Below are 22,136 nucleotides of genomic sequence, written 5' to 3' on the forward strand. Positions count from 1 at the left end.
CACACAGAATGACAATTATTTAATGATGTTTTAATCAAAACGTATACATGTGAAATGCATTAGCCACAGACGCCAATAAAATTACCTTCTTATCCGGGGACTCAGCAGGGATGGTCAGTTTGTGCTGGTGTCCAGTCAAACTAGAAACTTCCCATTTCTTGACGGCGTGACGCTTGCCGGTACCGACACCTATTTACAAAAAACAAACGTTAACTGAAGCTTCTCAGACAAACGACATTCAATGACAACAGACAACAGACCGTTACATACCAATGCGGGCATCGTCAGGATCCGTCCGTGGCGCAAGAGTAACTAGAGGAGCTAGTTTCTCTGCCATCCGCCTCTTCGCAGCTTCGGAGCGGCGGTGGGACTTCGTGCGAGGCATCTAAACAAAAAAATATAGTTCAAAACACTGAAATGATTGAACCTGTTATTTATTTTTTGATACTGTATATAACTCATAGGAGCTTTCTCAAATAAAACGACACTATGACACACTAGGACCTAAACGGCAAAGGCAGAGGGGAATAAAAAGCACAAAGACATTTGACTGATTTTTCCAATAAATGAACTATTCTATGGCCAGAATGATAATCACAATTATTTATCCTGTTAGGAAAAAAATATTTATTTGGCACCATTAACTAAAACATAAATATATAAATGATCAATTATTATGTCAATACTAACTAAGAATACAGTAAATACGCTGTTGACATGAATAACAATGTTTTAACACTTTTTCAATGTGTGAGAAAAATAAATAAATGTGAAAAATAACAAAAAGGAAAATTAAAAATTCAATACAAATCACTATAAGGGAAAAACATTGACAAATATGAAATATGAATATATTATTTCTATATCTAAATACATTAAATATAGATTGTTAAAGAAAAGTGGAAAAAACAACAAGAAATATAATTGTTATTTTATTTTACTTTTTACTTTGCAACTACAATGATGTGTGTAGATTTAAATGTACATTACTTAAATATATATATATGGTATTACAAGTACATTATATTGATAAATTATATATACAGTTTAATGTACATTAGCAATTGTTAAAAAAATTGATTAGTCAAAAATTACCCAAAAGATGGCATTAACTTATTGCTAGCTAATGCTTGGTTAAAATTAATGTTAGGCTAATGCTAAATCTATAATAAAGCTATTGCTAGGTAAACACTATTGCTAGACTAATGCTATGTTAAATAGTTTTTAAACTAAAACACATTTATAAATCAACTATGTCAATACTAAATCAAAATACAGTAAATACACTGCTGACATGAACAACAACGTTTTATCACTTTTTCAATGTGTGAGAAGTCCATAAAATAATAATTAAATAAATGTGAAAAATAACAAAGAGGAAAATTAAAAATTACATACAAAATCAATATAAGGGGAAAAAATGGACAGATATTAAATATTTATATACTTAAATACATTAAATATAGATTGATAAATAAAAGTGGAAATAAACAGAAATTATTATTTTATTTATTTGGCACCATTAACTAAAACATAAATATATAAATCATTAATTATTATGCCAATACTAAATAAAGATACAGTAAATACGCTGTTGACATTAATGACAATGTTTTAACACTTTTTCAATGTGTGAAAAAATAAATAAAATAATAACTAAAGAAATGTGAAAAATAACAAAAAGGAAAATTAAAAATTAAATACAAATCAATATAAGGGGAAAAATTTGACTAATATTAAATATGTATATATTATTTCTATATTTAAATACATTAAATATAAATTGTTAAATAAAAGTGGAAAAAAATATATAATTTTACAAACTTCATTTTATAAAGATTTTTCCTCATTGCATTTTTTAAATATATTTTCATCAAAATCAGTTTTAAGTGTTACTGTTTTAATAATAAAAACAACAGAGCTGAAGTCAACATCCAATGTAAACATTTTAAAGCCACGTTAAGGCTCTTTTTCTCTACTGTAATGACAGAGGTACATTACTCTCAAAACAATTACGGTGCCAATGGAGGCACGTGCACGCTCCCTGTGCGAGCGGGCGGGCACATACATGACTCAATCATTAGCTTAGCATAACTAGCTGAGGCCTATGCACATGTTCAAGGCCTAGTGAGAAGGCACGCACACGCACGCATGCACACACCGCATGCACGCACATCGTCCGCGCCACAATCATTAGCTTAGCATAACTGGCTGAGGCCTACGCACATGTTCAAGGCCTAGTGAGAAGGCGCGCGCACACACGCACGCACACGCGTCCGCGCCTTAATCATTAGTAATTAAGTAATATTTATTTATATAGCACCTTTTACAGACAGAAGTCACAAAGTGCATCACAATAGATACAGTGCATACAATACAATACAAATTACATTAGCTTAGCATCAAGGGCTCAGGCCTGAACACATGAGAGGCCCAGTCAAAATTTACTTACCGCTTTGAAAGTCCGAGGTTTTTGGCAATACAAGGGTGGAAAAGGTAGTCCAAAGTTGTTGGTGATCAATATCCAGTGACAAGTCCTTACAGGAGATGTGTAGCCAGATATTGGTGAATCCTCGAGATGAACTTCACGATGGAAATCAATCTGAAGACAACGTGTTACCTGACGGCAGGGGCCATTTATAGATTCGACCTGAACCTGACCAACCAATCACAGTGCAGCACAGTGCAGTGTGCGTAAAAACGCTCCAATCACGGATCAGAATTTTACAACAAATGTGTTTACTATTTAAATGCAATAAAAATGTCTTCAACTCTTTTTTCAATCATGAAAATCTGATAGAAACAGTTTTTAAACTAAAAGTTAAATGTATAAATTATAAATATTTCTATATTTAAATACATTAAATATAGATTGATTTTTAAAAAAGCGGAAATAAAAAAGAAACACAGAAATGTAATTATTTTATTTATTTGGCAACATTAACTAAAACATAAATATATAACTTATTGCTAGCTAATGCTAGGTTAAAATTAATGTTAGCTTAATGCTAACTCTAAATAATGCTAATGCTAGGTTAATACAATTGCTAGACTAATGCTATGTTAAATAGTTTTTAAACTAAAACATAAATGTATAAATTATCAACTATGCCAATACAAAATAAAATACAGTAAATACACTGTTGACATGAATAAAAAATGTTTTAACACTTTTTCAATGTGTGAGAATAATTTTTTTTAAAAAAAAGAATAATTAAATGAATGTTAAAAATAACAAAAAGGAAAATTTAAAATTACATACAAATCAATTAATATAATTAATTAATTCATCAATTAATAATTATATATTTTAATACATTAAATATTGATTGATAAATAAAAGTGGAAATAAAAAGAAACACAGAAATATTGATTGTTATTTTATTTATTTGGCACCATTAACTAAAACATAGATATATAAATGATCAATTATTAGTCAATACTATATTAAAAAAAAACAGTAAATACGCTGTTGACATGAATAACAATGTTTTAATACTTTTTCAATGTGTGAGAAAATAAATAAATTATTAACTAAATAAATGTGAAAAATAACAAAAAGGAACATTAAAAATGACGTACACATCAATTAATATAAGGGGACAAAATTGACAGATATTAAATATTTATATAATATTTCTATATTTAAACACATTAAATATAGACTGTTAAATAAAAGTGGAAATAAAAAAAAACACGGAAATATGATTATTTTATTTATTTGCCACCATTAACTAAAACATAAATTTATAAATGATTAACTATGTCAATATTAACTAAGAATACAGTAAATACACTGTTGACATGAATAACAATGTTTTAACACTTTTTCAATGTGTGAGAAAAAAAATAATAACACCTAAATAAATTATATACATATTTAATATCTGTCCCTTTTTTTCCCCTTATATTAGTTATTAATTTATGTATTTTCTCACACATTGAAAAAGTGTGAAAACATTGTTATTCATGTCAACAGTGTATTTACTGTATTTTGATTTAGTATTAACATAGATGATGATTTATATATTTGTTGTAGCTTAAAAACTATTTAACATAACATTAGTCTAGCAATAATGACACAGGAAAATCCTTCACCATCATACCATTGAACTCTTCATCATCACTCCTCCTCTTCATCACCAGTCCTCCTATCATCACTCCTCCTCTTCATCACCAGTCCTCCTCTTCTGTGGAGTTTGCAGGTTCTCATTTCACACATACAATTAAGAACTTTAACTGCTTAGTCATTCTTTAACCAATTTACACCATTAAACTTTCACATGTTTCAAATATTCATTATCACTCCTCTTCTTCATCACCAATCCTGAAAAAAACTGTGATCAGTGGGAGGGGCCTATCATGACAGGAAAATCTTTCGCCATTTCTTGGTGAATGCAATATCTCAGTTGTTTTTAAAACAATTTACACCAAATTTGCTCAGGCCAATTCCCAAATCCCCAACAGTGGTATACGTGACCGTGGGTTACCGCCCCCGGCCACTTCATCGGAACCTATGACGCCGCTCGCGGCTTTAATTAGGTTCCGATGTCCCAGAATGGGACAGAGGAACCTATTGTTTTCGCTATTATATCGTTTTATTATTATACCCCGCCCGCCTTTGATCGCTAATTCGACCCCCTAAAAATGCCCGAAAACTCACCGAAATTTGCACGCACCTCAGGCCTGGCGAAAAATTTGATAATTTGGTGGCGTGAAAAAAAACGGACAGAAAACGCACGCTATGCGTGCGTTTTCGCCGCCAAAAAAACGATGGAACCACACGACCGCCAGGTTTGACCGATTTGCACGAAAATCGCCACATGTAGTCTTCGCCCCAGAATGAGCAAAAAGTTACATTGTGACCCCGCCCAAAACCAAACAGGAAGTCAGCCATCTTGGGTCAAAGGTCAAAAATGGCGTTTCGCCCTCGAAACGCATCTGCGCGAATCTAGTCTGAGGGGATTCATCCGATTCGCTTAAAACTTGGCAACACCACATAGGACCCATTGAAGATGAAAAGTTATCGAAAGAATTTTCGTATCTGTCACGGTTTGGTCGTGGCGCCGCCACAAAAATGCAATGCTAATTTTCGTTAGCACGCAAAAAATTCCAAATCTCCATAACTCTGACACACAAACTTCGATCAGCTTCAAATTTCACACAAAGGACATGTGCCCAAGCTTGGTCATGACTGCTTTGAAACATTTCCCATCATGCCTTGTGTTTTCGACCGGTGTCATTTAAGGTCATGTACACGGTTAGCATTTACAGGACGCCGTTCTAGGAAAAAGCTTATAACTCTAGAATGCAAAGTTCAAACTGCTTCATATTTCATAAACACGATCACTGTCCACAGCTAAACAACAAACGATAACCAATTTACCCACAATGCCTTGCGTTCTCAGAGGGCGCCGCTTCTGTGGTCGTCCTACACGAGCAGCTGTAGCGGACAGACGATATGTCGTGTTGACTTCAAAACACTGTAGGATGAATCTTATCAGATGGAAGCACATTGCTATGGCAAATAAAGCCGGCTGTGAAAAGTGGGAGGGGCCTATAATGACACGGGAGAATCCTTCGCCATCAGCACGCTATAATAGGAAAATGCTTATAACGCTTCAATGCAAAGTTCAAACTGCTTCATATTTGATACACACGATGATTGTCCATCCATAAACAACGCTCGATGACCAAATTACCCATCATGGCCAGTGGGAGGGGCCTATAATGACACATGAAAATCCCTCGCCATAACTACGCCATTATACAAAAACGCTTATAACTCTAGAGTGCAAAGTTCAAACTGCTTCATATTTGATACACACGATCACTGTCCACAGCTAAACAACAAACGATAACCAATTTACCCATAATGCCTTGCGTTCTCAGAGGGCGCCGCTTCTGTGGTCGTCCTACACGAGCAGCTGTAGCGGACAGACGATATGTCGTGTTGACTTCAAAACACTGTAGGATGAATCTTATTAGATGGAAGCACATTGCTATGGCAAATAGAGCAGGCTGTGAAAAGTGGGAGGGGCCTATCATGACACAGGAAAATCCCTCGCCATAACTACGCCGTTATACGAAAACGCTTGCAACTCCAGAATGCAAAGTTCAAACTGCTTCATATTTGATACACACGATCACTGTCCAGAGCTAAACAACAAACGATGACCAATTTACCCACAATGCCTTGCGTTCTCAGAGGGCGCCGCTTCTGTGGTCGTCCTACACGAGCAGCTGTAGCGGACAGACGATATGTCGTGTTGACTTCAAAACACTGTAGGATGAACCTACACAGAGGGGAGCAAATTGCTATAAAAGAAACAACAGACCGTGGTCAGTGGGAGGGGCCTAAAATGTCACTGCAAAATTCTTCGCCATCAACACGCTGTAATAGGAAAATGCTTATAACGCTCCAATGCAAAGTTCAAACTGCTTCATATTTGATACACACGATGATTGTCCATCCATAAACAACGCTCGATGACCAAATTACCCATCATGGCCAGTGGGAGGGGCCTATAATGACACACGAAAATCCCTCGCCATAACTACGCCATTATACGAAAACGCTTATAACTCTAGAGTGCAAAGTTCAAACTGCTTCATAATTGATACACACGATCACTGTCCAGAGCTAAACAACAAACGATAACCAATTTACCCACAATGCCTTGCGTTCTCAGAGGGCGCCGCTTCTGTGGTCGTCCTACACGAGCAGCTGTAGCGGACAGACGATATGTCGTGTTGACTTCAAAACACTGTAGGATGAATCTTATTAGATGGAAGCACATAGCTATGGCAAATAGAGCAGGCTGTGAAAAGTGGGAGGGGCCTATCATGACACAGGAAAATCCCTCGCCATAACTACGCCGTTATACGAAAACGCTTATAACTCTAGAGTGCAAAGTTCAAACTGCTTCATATTTGATACACACGATCACTGTCCAGAGCTAAACAACAAACGATAACCAATTTACCCACAATGCCTTGCGTTCTCAGTGGGCGCCGCTTCTGTGGTCGGCCTACACGAGCAGCTGTAGCGGACAGACGATATGTCGTGTTGACTTCAAAACACTGTAGGATGAACCTACACAGAGGGTAGCAAATTGCTATGGAAGAAAAAACAGGCTGTGATCAGTGGGAGGGGCCTATAATGACACGGGAGAATCCTTCGCCATCAGCACGCTATAATAGGAAAATGCTTATAACGCTTCAATGCAAAGTTCAAACTGCTTCATATTTGATACACACGATGATTGTCCATCCATGAACAACGCTCGATGACCAAATTACCCATCATGGCCAGTGGGAGGGGCCTATAATGACACACGAAAATCCCTCGCCATGACTACGCCGTTTTAAGAAAACGCTTATAACTCTAGAATGCAAAGTTCAAACTGCTTCATATTTGATACACACGATCACTGTCCAGAGCTAAACAACAAACGATAACCAATTTACCCACAATGCCTTGCGTTCTCAGAGGGCGCCGCTTCTGTGGTCGTCCTACACGAGCAGCTGTAGCGGACAGACGATATGTCATGTTGACTTGAAAACACTGTAGGATGAATCTTATTAGATGGAAGCACATTGCGATGGAAAATCTACCAGGTTGTGAAAAGTGGGAGGGGCCTATCATGACACAGGAGAATCCTTCGCCATCAGCACGCTGTAATAGGAAAAAGCTTATAACTCTAGAATGCTAAATTCAAACTGCTTCATATTTGATACACACGACGACTGTCCAGCCATAAACAAAACTCCATAACCAATTTACCCATAATGCCTTGCGTTCTCAGAGGGCGCCGCTTCTGTGGTCGTCCTACACGAGCAGCTGTAGCGGACAGACGATATGTCGTGTTGACTTCAAAACACTGTAGGATGAATTTTATTAGATGGAAGCACATTGCTATGGCAAATAGAGCAGGCTGTGAAAAGTGGGAGGGGCCTATCATGACAGGAAAATCTTTTGCCATTTCTTGGTAAATGCAATATCTCAGTTGTTTTTACACCAATTTACACCAAATTTGCTCAGGCCAATTCCCAAAACAGTGCTATACGTGACCGTGGGTTACCGCCCCCGGCCGCTACATCGGAACCTATGACGCCGCTCGCGGCTTTAATTATTATTATTATACCCTGTCCGCCTTTGATCGCTAATTCGACCCACTAAAAATGCCCGAAAACTCACCGAAATTTGCACGCACCTCAGGCCTGGCGAAAAATTTGAAAATTTGGTGGCGTGAAAAAAAACGGACAGAAAACGCACGCGTAGCGTAGCGTAGCGTGCGTTTTCACCGCCAAAACAAACGATGGAACCACACGACCGCCAGGTCTGACCGATTTGCACGAAAATCGCCACATGTAGTCTTCGCCCCAGAATGAGCAAAAAGTTACATTGTGACCCCGCCCAAAACCAAACAGGAAGTCAGCCATCTTGGGTCAAAGTTCAAAAATGGCGTTTCGCCCTCGAAACGCATCTGCGCTATCTAGTCTGAGGGGATTCATCCGATTCGCTTAAAACTTGGCAACACCACATAGGACCCATTGAAGATGAAAAGTTATCGAAAGAATTTTCGTATCTGTCACGGTTTGGTCGTGGCGCCGCCACAAAAATGCAATGCTAATTTTTGTTAGCACTCAAAAAATTCCAAATCTCCATAACTCTGACACACAAACTTCGATCAGCTTCAAATTTCACACAAAGGACATGTGCCCAAGCTTGGTCATGACTGCTTTGAAACATTTCCCATCATGCCTTGTGTTTTCGACCGGTGTCATTTAAGGTCATGTACACGGTTAGCATTTACAGGACGCCGTTCTAGGAAAAAGCTTATAACTCTAGAATGCAAAGTTCAAACTGCTTCATATTTGATACACATGATGATCGTACAGCCAATAACAAAACTCGAGAACCAATTTACCCATAATGCCTTGCGTTCTCAGAGGGCGCCGCTTCTGTGGTCATCCAACACGAGCAGCTGTAGCGGACAGACGATATGTCGTGTTGACTTCAAAACACTGTAGGATGAATCTTATTAGATGGAAGCACATTGCTATGGCAAATAGAGCAGGCTGTGAAAAGTGGGAGGGGCCTATCATGACAGGAAAATCTTTCGCCATTTCTTGATAAATGCAATATCTCAGTTGTTTTTACACCAATTTACACCAAATTTGCTCAGGCCAATTCCCAAAACAGTGGCATACGTGACCGTGGGTTACCGCCCCCGGCCGCTTCATCGGAACCTATGATGCCGCTCGCGGCTTTAATTATTATTATTATTATACCCCGTCCGCCTTTGATCGCTAATTCGACCCCCTAAAAATGCCCGAAAACTCACCGAAATTTGCACGCACCTCAGGCCTGGCGAAAAATTTGATAATTTGGTGGCGTGAAAAAAAACGGACAGAAAACGCACGCTATGCGTGCGTTTTCGCCGCCAAAACAAACGATGGAACCACACGACCGCCAGGTCTGACCGATTTGCACGAAAATCGCCAGATGTAGTCTTCGCCCCAGAATGAGCAAAAAGTTACATTGTGACCCCGCCCAAAACCAAACAGGAAGTCAGCCATCTTGGGTCAAAGGTCAAAAATGGCGTTTCGCCCTCGAAACGCATCAGCGCTATCTAGTCTGAGGGGAAGTGATGTTCTGTTAGGTTGCTGAGTAGTGATGCTGGGTGTGTGCATCAGTGCATAGTAAAAATATAATGTCTATTTATATTAATGTATAAACATAATAAATATGTTTTCAATGTGTCCAGTCTGGATGTGATGTTTTTTAATCACCACTTTAAATTTAAAAAAAATTCAAAGCAATACATACTGTATACAATACATATTAACACATTTTTATACAATGTTTTAATTAATAAAATTTTACATTAGGGAAAAAACTATTTATGGAACTACATAAACATATATTGTATATACACATACATACGATGGTGTACTGTATAAATATTGCCAATTAATGCAGTTATTGACGACAAATTACCAAAAATCCCAGTTATGTCAATGGATTCAAATTGCCCTCCACTACCTTCTGGAAAAAATTGAGTTTACATGAATCACGTGATGGTCAAGCATTTTGGACTTTGTCGTACCAAAGCAGTGACCCCCAACAGAATCTGTATCCCCTGCTGTGGGAGCGCGCATGAAGGGCGGAGCTACAATTCTGTGTTTAGATATCAGTTTAGCTTATTATTAAAACTAAATGTGGATTGTTACGATCATGCTTTGATTGTCAAAGATGGATAATTATTCATGGTTCCTGTTTAACATATGATAATTTAACGTCATTTTTAGAACATCTAATTTTAATTTAATCTAAATCTAGCAACAAAACCATGTACGTAAACAGAGACAAAACTGATATAATCCAGACAGTAAGATTAACATTAAAAAGACAGTTTGAGCTAAATACACTAAATATAAATTGGTAAGAAATAAAAATAATTATGTTTTAAATATTAAACTTAATACACATTAAACAACTCATATATACCTATGAAGCAGACACAATAGACCCCTAAATGATATATAATTTGATAATAATAATAATAATAATAATAATAATAATAATAATAATAATAATAATAATAATAATAATAATAATAATAATAATAATATTCTGTACATCAAGTGTTCCTCAAGTTAATAGTATTCATAGATCTGCTTGACAATGTCATATATTCTCCTTTTTCTATGAAAGTGTAATGTTGCTAGGCGACCAGCATGCTAACTAAACGTTAGCTAAATACTCTCTGGGTTCTAGACTCAAACATGCTGTAATTCAGTCTTTAGATCAATGTGTCCAACTTGTGATACAGTAAAATCAACACCACTGTGAACATTTGAACACACTGTCAGACTCAGATCCACCTTTTTCACTCAATGATGTTCTGATGAACTTACTGCAGCACTGCCCACAGCAGTTGTTGATGTAACTCACTTTCCTTTACACAGGAGATCTGATCTTTAGATATTGGTGTATTTTTTTATTCAGCCTCTGTTGATCATCATAACTTCATAGCATTTATTCAGACATTCTCAACACAGACACATGGTGATACAGGACTGTGGACCAGAACATGTTATCAGGAGATACAAATGATTTCAGCCTGTCTCACTGTGCCTGATAGAAAATGTATCCCCTCTATAATCCTCAGGTGATGGACTAACATCATCTGCTTTATTCTGTACACATTAATCATCATTCATAATAAAACTTGTGAATTAGGAACAGTTTCATTTTTGTGGATAAGAAGAACATGAGACAGATGTGACCTCATGCTTTGTGTTCTCAGATGGCGCCACTTTTAGGCGTCCGGAAAGAAGATCGTGTTGACTTCAAAATAGTGTTGGATTAATCTTATAAGATGGGAACAGGTCCTGATAGAAAAAACAGGCTGTGATCAGTGGGAGGGGCCTATAATGTCACTGTAAAATCCTTCACATTCTAAATGATATATCTTTGCTATTTTTCAATGGATTCACATCAAATTTACATGTATTATTGACCCCAAGATGAGCAAAAAGATACATTATAACCCCGCCCAAAACCAAACAGGAAGTCAGTCATCTTGTCTGTCTGTCTCACAGAGGACTCAGAGACACTTCTGTCTATCTCTTTGTCTGTGTGGCTGTCTGTTTTGTGTCTGTCTGTCTGTCTGTCTGTCTGTGTAGCTGTGTGTGTCTGTCTGTCTGTCTGTCTGTCTGTCTGTGTGTCTGTCTGTCTGTGTGTCTAAGAGTCTGTCTGTCTGTGTGTGTGTGTGTCTGTCTGTCTGTGTGTTTGACTGTCTGTAGGTGTGTGTGTGTGTTTGTCTGCGTGTCTGTCTGTTTGTGTAGCTGTGTGTCTGTCTGTCTGTAGGTATGTCTGTCTGTCTGTCTGAAGGTGTGTGTGTGTGTGTCTGTTTGTCTGTCTGTCTGTGTAGCTGTGTTTGCCTGCCTGTGTGTATGTCTGTCTGTCTGTGTGTCTGAATGTCTGTAGGTGTGTGTGTGTGTGTGTTTGTCTGCGTGTCTGTCTGTTTGTGTAGCTGTGTGTCTGTCTGTCTGTCTGTAGGTGTGTGTGTGTGTGTGTCTGTTTGTCTGTCTGTCTGTGTAGCTGTGTTTGCCTGTCTGTGTGTATGTCTGTCTGTCTGTGTGTCTGAATGTCTGTAGGTGTGTGTGTGTGTGTGTGTGTGTGTGTGTGTGTGTGTGTGTGTGTGTGTGTGTGTGTGTGTGTGTGTGTGTTTGTCTGCTTGTCTGCCTACCTATGTGTCTGTTTGTCTAAGAGTCTGTCTGTCAGTGTGCCTGCCTGTGTGTCTGTCTGTCTGTGTGTCTGACTGTCTGTAGGTGTGTGTGTGTGTTTGTCTGTGTGTCTGTCTGTGTAGCTGTGTCTGTCTGTCAGTGTGTCTGTGTAGCTGTGTGTGTCTGTCTGTCTGTCTGTCTGTCTGTCTGTCTGTCTGTGTAGCTGTGTCTGTCTGTTTGTGTCTGTCTGTCTGTCTATGTGTGTGTTAGTGTGTGTTTGTCTGTCTGTCTGTCTGTCAGTCTATGTGTCTGTCTGTCTATGTTTCTGCCTGCCTGCCTGTGCGTGTATGTCTGTGTAGCTGTGTGTCTGTGTCTGTCATTCTGTGTGTGTCTGTCTGTGTTGCTGTCGGTCTGTCTGCCTGTCTGCATGTCTGTTTGTCTGTCGGTGTGTCTGTCTGTCTGTGTAGCTGTGTCTGTCTGTCTGTCTGTCTGTCTGTCTGTCTGTCTGTCTGTCTGTCTGTCTGTCTCGGTGTGTGTGTTTGTCTGCCTGTCTGTCTGTCTGCGTGTCTGTCTGTCTATCAGTCTATGTGTCTGTCTGTCTGTCTGTCTGTCTGTCTGTCTGTCTGTCTGTCTGTCTGTCTGTCTGTCTGTCTGTCAGTCTATGTGTCTGTTTGTCTGCGTGTCTGTCTGTCTGTCTGTGTAGCTGTGTCTATGTGTGTGTGTGTGTGTGTTTGTCTGCCTGTCTGTCTGTCTGCGTGTCTGTCTGTCTGTCAGTCTATGTGTCGGTCTCTCTGTGTGTCTGTCTAAGTGTCTGTCTGTCTGTGTGTATGTCTGTTTGTCTGTCAGTGTGTCTGTGTGTCTGTCTGTCTGTGTAGCTGTGTGTCTGTCTGTCTGTCTTTCTGTGTCTGTGTTTGTCTGCCTGTCTGTCTGTCTGTCTGTCTGTCTGTCTGTCTGTCTGTCTGTGTGTGTGTGTTTGTCTGCCTGTCTGTCTGTCTGCCAGTGTGTCTGTCTGCCTGTCTGTGTGTCTGTCTCTTTGTCTTAGTGTCTGTCTGTCTGTGTAGCTGTCTGTCTGTCTGTCTGTCTATGTGTGTGTGTGTTTGTCTGCCTGTTTGTCTGTCTGTCAGTCTATGTGTCTGTCTCTCTGTGTGTCTGTCTGTCTGTTTGTCTGTCAGTGTGTCTGTGTGTCTGTCTGTCTGTGTAGCTGTGTGTCTGTCTGTCTGCCTGTCTTTCTGTGTGTGTGTGTGTGTGTGTGTTTGTCTGTCAGTCTATGTGTCTGTCTCTCTGTGTCTGTCTAAGTGTCTGTCTGTCTGTTTGTCTGTCAGTGTGTCTGTCTGTCTGTGTAGCTGTGTGTCTGTCTGTCTGTCTGTCTGTCTTTCTGTGTGTGTGTGTGTGTGTGTGTGTTTGTCTGTCAGTCTATGTGTCTGTCTCTCTGTGTGTCTGTCTAAGTGTCTGCCTGTCTGTTTGTCTGTCTGTCTGTGTAGCTGTGTGTGTCTATTTGTCAGTGTGTCCGTCTGCCTGTCTGTCTGTCGGTGTGTCTGTCTGTCTGTGTAGCTGTGTGTGTCTGTCTGTGTGACTGTCTCTCTGTCTGTCTGTTTATCTGTGTCTGTCTGTCTGTCTGTCTCACAGAGGACTCAGAGACACTGAGGAACCAAACCCAATCCCAAACCCAGGATACAGAGTGTCAGTGAAGGAGGTACAGACGGTGTGGATGAGTGTCATAGAGTCAGAGGAGACTTCATAGAAGGACAGACGTCCATCAGGACAGTCCACATACACTCCTACTCTACCAGAGGAACCACAGGGACGGGAGATACGTGTGACTATGTTATTGTGTCTGAAGGAGTATAAATCTCTGTTACATCTCAGTCTCCAGGACTGATTATTAAATCCAAACACACAATCATAACTGATTCCTTTCCTACTGATTCCTCTGTAACTCACTGCTATAGAAACATCTCCATTCCACTCCACCTCCCAGTAACAGCGACCAGTCAGACCAGTACTACACAGAACCTGATAGTAATCAAATCTGTCCTGATGATCAGGATAAAGCTCCTCCTCCTTCACACGTGTCACCATCCTGTTGTTGTCAGACAGTCTGAGATTTCTGTTGATGGAGTTTGTGTCGAGGTGAATGTGACAGAAATCTGATGAGACACAAAGAAACAACAGTTGATCATGTGATGCTTCATTGTCTCTGTATCACTGACATGTTCATTCACTCAGAGCTTCATGAGGACACTTTGAATGAACACACACACACACTTACACTTCCTCACACCAGCTTTGATCCTCTGCTCTCCTCCATGGTCCGCCCTGCAGGAGCAAACACAGGCAGTGATTTACACACCTAAAGAGTCCAAAGTGCTGCTCAGAAACCTGATGCCATCTCCATCAAGCTCTCCATGTTTCTACTGGTTTGTCTTCAACAGCTTCACCTTCTTCATCTCCTTCAAAGTGTTCCTCTCTTCATCCTCACTGATTGGTTCCACCTCCTCTGATCTTAACTATACACTATTATATATATCTATATTTACACTATTTGGTCCTTTGCAGTTTAAATAAGTTTGGTAGTTGTACATATTTTTATTCTTTTTAGTTTTTGAATGTGGATAATATCACACACTAAATCATAATTCTCCCTTTAGAAATACATTTGTCTTATGAATTCTAATACATTACAATGATAAATAAATGAATAAACAAACCTATTGATTGACTGTATATAGTGATTATTTCAAAAACATAATAAAAAGGAAAATTAAACATAAGACATCAATACATATTCACAGGAGTATAATTTACTAACCTCTCAACACTTCTCTTTAATAAATAATAACAATAATCTTGATAAAATATATTTATGACTTTGTATCTAAAACTTCAACATTCACAACATTCACATAAATGTACATATATATACACTAACACATATAATTACACACCCATATATAACTGATAAATATAGATTGATAAAATACATATACACCCATACATATATATCTAGACATAAACACACACATGAAAAAAATAAAATAAAAAGAAACATAGATTTGAACATTAGCTGAACAACTTTACACAAATAATTAACACTAGAAATAATAATTATAAAATACTTTAGTTTAAATATATTTTACTACTTTAACTTTTACAACTAGAATAGGCTAAAAATGAATTAAATGAATAAATGAAGACTGAGACACAAATAAATATAAAAATGAATGAATTAAAAATAGAAATAAGTAAACAAATACTTAAATAAGTCAATAAATAAATAAATAAGTTGATCTCCAAAGGCACCAAATATGACAACACAAAATACTTTTGTCATAATGACAATTTACCAAAAACCTCTTGGGTAATAATTAAATAAAATAAAAAATCAGGACAACTTTGTTTTTTGAAAATAGCCAAACACACATTATAAAAACTTATAGAATCAAAATGGCTCCATCCAGATAGTTTTGATTATGTTAAACTCAGAAGAAAAAACAAACTGTTTCCTACAAAAACATGACATCGAAATAATAATAATAATAATAATAATAATAATAATAATAATAATGATAATAATAATAATAATAATAATAATAATAATAATAAGAAGAAGAAGAAGAAGAAGAAGAAGAAGAAGAAGAAGAAGAAGAAGAAGAAGAAGAAGAAGAAGAAGAAGAAGAAGAAGAAGAAGAAGAAGAAGAAGAAATATGAAATAAGAATAATGATAAATAATCTGATCTGACTGATCTGGACATGCCATCTACCAGTGGCTGTTAGTGATTGTTAGATGACCGTTGCTATGGATACTATGGACAAATACAGAATGAACTCTCCCTCAAAAGGAAACACTCTGAAAAAACTCTGCTGCTGGGAAAAGACTAAACTAAAGTGTTCTAATCATTACCTCCTGATAAAACAAGTAAAGACTGAAGGACACGTCACAGAAAACAATAATGCTGATGCTGCTAAAATATGTTGGTGTATGTTAACATGAAACACATCAGTTTAAAATCATTAAATCAAAACTATATGTTCAATCCCAAAAGGTTTTATAGATAACACTAATAATTCTGTCATTTGTCTCATGTTTAATTAAAAAACAAAAACATTAATGAAATAAGATAAAATACTAATTATTGAACAAACTAAAAAACTTAAATTGTAATATCAAATTAGGAAAATAAACTAAAATACATTTTGGTTGAGAAACTTTTTTTTAATAAAAGTTCAGCCTTTGTTTCAAAGTTAGATTTGAAATGTTTCACATCAAAACATCTCCTCCATAAACCAGTAATTATTTTATTTTTAAACCTAAAATATATAAAGACTAAGAAAAAAATAGGAACCACAACAATATTTATGTTTTAGTTTGATTTTGAATATTTCATTTAAAATCACTAATGTCCTAAAAAGTCACAACTTTCACATTATTACATTATTTAATAATAATAAACATAGAAACAAAACACACATCAAACAAATGTTTTTCTGATCTTAAATCAGAAATGTCCAAATCAACATATATTAAATTAAAACAGCTTTAATAGATAAACCAGAAATGAATTTCTCCTCTTTTTGACATGAATGAAATGAATGATTATGAAACTATATCTTGTGTGAACTGCAGTGAACTGGTAGAAAGAACATTAGATAACACACAACACAACTTGTTCACAACTGATACAGAAAGAATAGAAAAATAACATTGTTTGACCTAAAAAATAAACACTTACACAACAGCATAATTACAACATATAAACATTGATTAAATAAGATATTATGGAAACAACACACACACACACACACACACACACAGAGAGAGAGAGAGAGATATATGTATGTGTGGGTGAATGAATAAGGATGATGTCATGCTGTATGTATGGGAGAAACGTGTTGTGAGTGTGAGTGTGCCAGTGGGCGTGTCATAGAGTGATTGATTGATGGATGATGACACTTTATGTATAACTGAGAGAAACGTGTTGTGAGTGAAAAATGTACCAGGGCGTGTCTTTGAGTGAGTGATCATGTGATAGAAGGATAGCTGTTTGCACACATATATACATACACACATACGTACACATATACATACAGACTTACACACATACCAGTTTTTGTTTAATTCTTTAAATATTTATAATTTAAGATGGGTTAGGATCTTTTTTTTTAAGGAATTACTAAAAACTTTTCCTTGTTGGTCATACGTTGATATTTTTGAAATGACAATTAGAATAACTTTTGGATATCATATTTATAGATTTCATACTGTTTTCTTTCACTTGATGAATAGAGTTGATTGACTTCATTTTTTTGTAACACTCCCCAACACTTTACAGTTGTAGCTTGAATAAAAGTCATATTTTTTTAGTTAAAAGGTAAATAAACAAATGATCTTAATAACAGACATGGATAACATGATTTCATATATTGAGGAATCATATATACTGTATAGACCCTGGCCCAGAATGCAGAACAGTGGCTGATCACCTGAGGTTATAAAAACAACCTCATCACCTAAAACGTCTAATCAAAGGTGGGGGGGCTGAACTGTACATGGTACGTGGTCTATAGATTTAACTAGGACTCTTTAGAGAGATAATAAAGACAAATACAATCATAAATCTGTTCCCTTGTAATCTATATAAATATTAGTAGAGGCATAAATTAACATAACACCTGGTTACATTTCTGTTTTGTTCTAATTACTGTTTTATTCTAATGATTTGATTTACTTTACAGTTCTTTGGGTTATTTTCTTACTTTTTTATTCACTTACTTCTTTATTAGTCTCTGTCAGTTTGAATATTATGTTACAACTGTGTAAAATATTGTCATTTTCCTCTCTTTATGTTCTAAAAATCTCCCAACTAAAACCCTTATGTGTATTTATATGCTCAGATAGATAAAAAAATATTTAGACATGGATAAAATTAGATAGAAATTAAAACTTGAAATATATAAAAAATCATAATCAACCTTTGAAATGTATATAAATGTTGTAGTTTTTTGTTCACAGGATACAGACATCACCAGCTGAGAACAGAAACCATTGGATAAGCATTTGATTTAGTCTATTTTTAATTATGATTTATTTATTTATAATAAATATAATAAGTTACAAGAGAGGGCAATGATAAAAGACTTTAAATATAAATTAAAATAATCTGAAACAAACCACCTGCTCAGTTAGGAAATAGAACAGCTGATAGAATAACACTAATTAACTAATATGGATTCATATAATTGTAATTTAAATGAGTAAGCGATATCACTGTGCTTCAATTGATTTCTATTTAACAAAAGTTTCTATATTATATTGATAGATTATTTCTGCACAGTTTATATTAGAGGGTGATCACATGTTTTTGTTGTTTGTGCTTCAAAAGCTTCTAAATAAATTCTATAAAGATTCATAGTAATTTCTGAAAGTCATTTCCTGATTGGTCGCTGTGGGCAGGCAGGACCGTGAATGTATTTTTCCTCACTAAGAAATAAGAATCAATCAATCAATCAGTTAAGGTTCCTGCTGTGGGTTTTCACATTCACATGGAAAGAGAAGTGATATTAAAATAAAATACACACACACTACATAGCAATCATAGACTCACCACACTATGTGGTTGTATGTAATAAAGAAATTATAAAATATGTATTGAATAATTCTTACATCACCTTTTGTAATCATGTGATGTTTTATAAGATTGATTTTGATGAGCATGTATTCAGTTATCGTTTGTACAGATAAATATAAGTGGATAATTTCAAGTTTACTGTGTATATTCAATTTCAACACAAATCATGTTTGTATTCTGTTCTGTTCTACTTATAACTCTTTTCTTATATTAAAACATAGTCTAACAGTAAATCCAAATAAAAGTTTTTGGCCCACTCTAACAATGGTAAATACAATAGGAATATAACTTGAAATAAAATTAAAGGAAAAATAACATTTAAATAAATTAACAAGCTTACTTTAATAACCTGATATTATAATTTCCAAATAACGTTAATATAACATATTAAAACATAGTCTGAATTAAATATTTTGTCTCATTCATAATTTTATATAGTCACACTGTTAAACAGTGTGAATAGAGGAAATGTTAGAATGGATTATTATTCATGGTTTCTTTTTGTGTGTAATACTATAATTATATATCTTTATACTCAATAAATCAATTCATAAAATATATTCAGATTAACTTGTTAGCTGTCATTTTCAGAACAAGGACAAACAGTTTCAGAATATCTGATTTCAACTTAATCTAAATCTAATAACAACACAACCATGTACGTAAACAAAGAGACAAATCAGATGTAAACAAGACAATCAGATTAACACTAAAATGTCAGTTTGACCCAAAATATACAAAGTGTAAATAATTTACAAATAAGAATAATTATATTTTAAAATTAAACTTAAAACATGTTAAACAACTAATGTTCTATACATCTAAATAAATCAAATAAACAACATAGACCCTTAAATGATCGATAATAATGAATAAATCAATAAATCTTAAACATAATTTGTATTGCTTTAAATCACCAGTAAATGACATCTTTAACTAATTACAAGGAGCTGATCATTTGAATTTCTAAATATATAAAAACACTGATAAATCTATGTTTGGGGTCCAGGGAGTGAGCAGATCCTGAGGACCACAGCTGTGTTTTAGATGAGTGTCTGTTCTTCTATTGACTTGTTATGACTTGTTGATTCATTTTCTGTTCATCTCTAATAAATTGATTGATTGATTCAGCAAAACCTCTGACTATGTCTCTCTGTATGAAATCTCAGGTACTGAACACGAGAGTTAGCTCAAAAACTCTAACAATTGTTAAAAAATTTATATTTATAATGTAAGTCTACAGTTTGAAATAGATTTAAAAACATACATATTTCTGTTTTAATAATTGTATGAGTGGGTCAAGTTAAACATTTTATTATTTTATTTTATATTATGCATTATTGGAATGTCAGCGCTAAATAAATATTTTCATATTTTAAAGGCAGGGTAGGTGATTTTAGAAAGCTAGCATGATTTTGAATGTAGCTTACACCCCTCCCCTCTGTGCTCCGTCTCACTCACATGCATTAGCACCGCTGCTGCAGAAGTGGATCTAAGCTCATCACTTGTATTGTGTAGAAACTACGTTGTCTCATTCAGCAGTAAGTAAACACTAAACTTTATCATTATAAACTGTATGTTAAAAAACGTGACTAAAAACTCTGTTTTAAGTTTGTCACCAATGATGCGTTTTGATTAATAAAAAACGAACTATCTTTTTTCATTGGTCAACGTTTGTACAGGTTTACAGCTGCTACACATGATGGATTTTCTTTGTTCCTTTTTCAGAGCTGACTGAAAAGATCTTCATTTCTGTCAGAACATTAAGAAAATTTCAACCAAAAACTTAAAAAGTGTATCTGGAAAAAATCCCCTACCCTACCTTTTATTGATTGATTATTTGAAGCATTAGTTTTGATTTATACAATTGCATAGTTTTAATTTTAGTGGTTAGTAACATTCAGAGCTGGAAATTTATTTTAGTTTTCAGTAAATAATTCACATTTCAGTTCATCCCTAATTTTTTGACTTGATAACTTGTGTCAGAGAAAAGATTAAAATGTAATTTCATAAGATATAGTTATATTTTTGTATTAACACAATCCTCACTGATTGGTTCCACCTCCTCTGATCTTCTCTCTCATTCCTTCATCAGCTCCTCATAGTTCTTAATCAGCCTCTCCTCACTCCTCACTACCTTCTTATCTCTGTCCTTCATCCCTCTAACCTGTCCCAGTCCTCCTCCTTTAGTGTCCCACCTCTCACACCTTCATCACATTCCTCTGATACAGCTCTCTGTCACACATGTGATGGGGATTGATGTGAACATGTGATGAGCTGCTGTGATGTGTCTCACCTCAGAGTGTTCAGTCTCTGAGAGAGCAGCTTCACTGCTGAGTCTCCTGGATGGTTGTAGCTCAGGTCCAGCTCTCTCACACTGGAGGAGTTGGAGCTCAAAGCTGCTACCAGAGAAGCCCCGCCCACCTCTGTGATGACACAACCTGACAGACTGGATTCAGAAAAACATCCACAACTCAGGAAACAAGTGAGGAGACAAGGAACAGGACAATGTTGATGGAACATGTGATCCACTGACCTGAGAGAGTCCAGTTTACAGTGAGGACTCTTCAGTCCTTCACACAGCAGCTTCACTCCTGAATCCTGCAGATCATTGTTACTCAGGTCCAGATGTTTCACACTGGAGGACTGAGAGCTGAGGACTGAGGACAGAGCTACACAGCTTCTCTCTGAGAGACCACAGGAACTCAGTCTGTGGGAAAAAGACATTCACTTATTAATAATAATAATCATCATCACATTATTGACAGGATTCAAACCTCTGCCGTACATTTCATATGCTTTATTACCTCCACCAAGGAGGAAAGATTTCAGCTGTCGGAGTGACTCCTGATCAATGAACTGATTCTGGATGAGTTTCAAAGATAAAAAATATCTATCCCTCATCATCATATAAATTCATATCTGGGTTTGTAATTGATGGATCTGTATAAAATGTGACTCAGTTATATTGGGTGGTTAATCAATGATCCTACTGAGTTTCATCCAGATCAGATCCAGATTGTGTATTTCATTGATTTATTTTCTTTTTTTAAAGTGTGTCCATACATTGTGACCTACTGGATGTTTATTAATGAAATATAAATGTGGTTCTAATCTTTTAAAGTGTGAATGATCATGGTACCATGATCAGGATCAATGATCATTGATAACTGATAATATCTGTGAAGAAGAGGTTCAGAGCTTGGTGGAGGTTTGCACTTTCCACTGTTTATTTAGTCGACTAAACATTTGATCATAGTTTTTGTTGAT

At 36.1% G+C, this 22,136-nt stretch overlaps 2 protein-coding genes across 2 annotated transcripts in view; both read right to left on the bottom strand.

Annotated features, from left to right (window-relative positions):
• The window catches only part of LOC114459396 (uncharacterized), a 30,198-nt gene extending 27,615 nt beyond the window's left edge, over nt 1–2,583 (bottom strand). Inside the window, exons 1-3 of the mRNA XM_028441659.1 lie at nt 2,453–2,583; nt 271–385; nt 86–189 (exon numbers count right to left, since the gene is read on the bottom strand). Coding sequence (XP_028297460.1) covers nt 86–189; nt 271–385 — 219 coding nt within the window. The 5' untranslated portion in view covers nt 2,453–2,583. The remainder of the gene's footprint in view (nt 1–85; nt 190–270; nt 386–2,452) is intronic.
• Nucleotides 2,584–13,772: 11,189 nt separating this feature from the next.
• Nucleotides 13,773–22,136, bottom strand: part of LOC114459381 (NACHT, LRR and PYD domains-containing protein 3-like) — a 29,159-nt gene continuing 20,795 nt past the window's right edge. The window contains exons 10-13 of the mRNA XM_028441653.1: nt 21,403–21,576; nt 21,163–21,315; nt 14,510–14,556; nt 13,773–14,387 (exon numbers count right to left, since the gene is read on the bottom strand). Coding sequence (XP_028297454.1) covers nt 13,861–14,387; nt 14,510–14,556; nt 21,163–21,315; nt 21,403–21,576 — 901 coding nt within the window. The 3' untranslated portion in view covers nt 13,773–13,860. The remainder of the gene's footprint in view (nt 14,388–14,509; nt 14,557–21,162; nt 21,316–21,402; nt 21,577–22,136) is intronic.

The sequence above is a fragment of the Gouania willdenowi genome, unplaced genomic scaffold, assembly GCF_900634775.1.
Source record: "Gouania willdenowi unplaced genomic scaffold, fGouWil2.1 scaffold_309_arrow_ctg1, whole genome shotgun sequence".
Lineage (NCBI taxonomy): Eukaryota > Metazoa > Chordata > Actinopteri > Blenniiformes > Gobiesocidae > Gouania > Gouania willdenowi.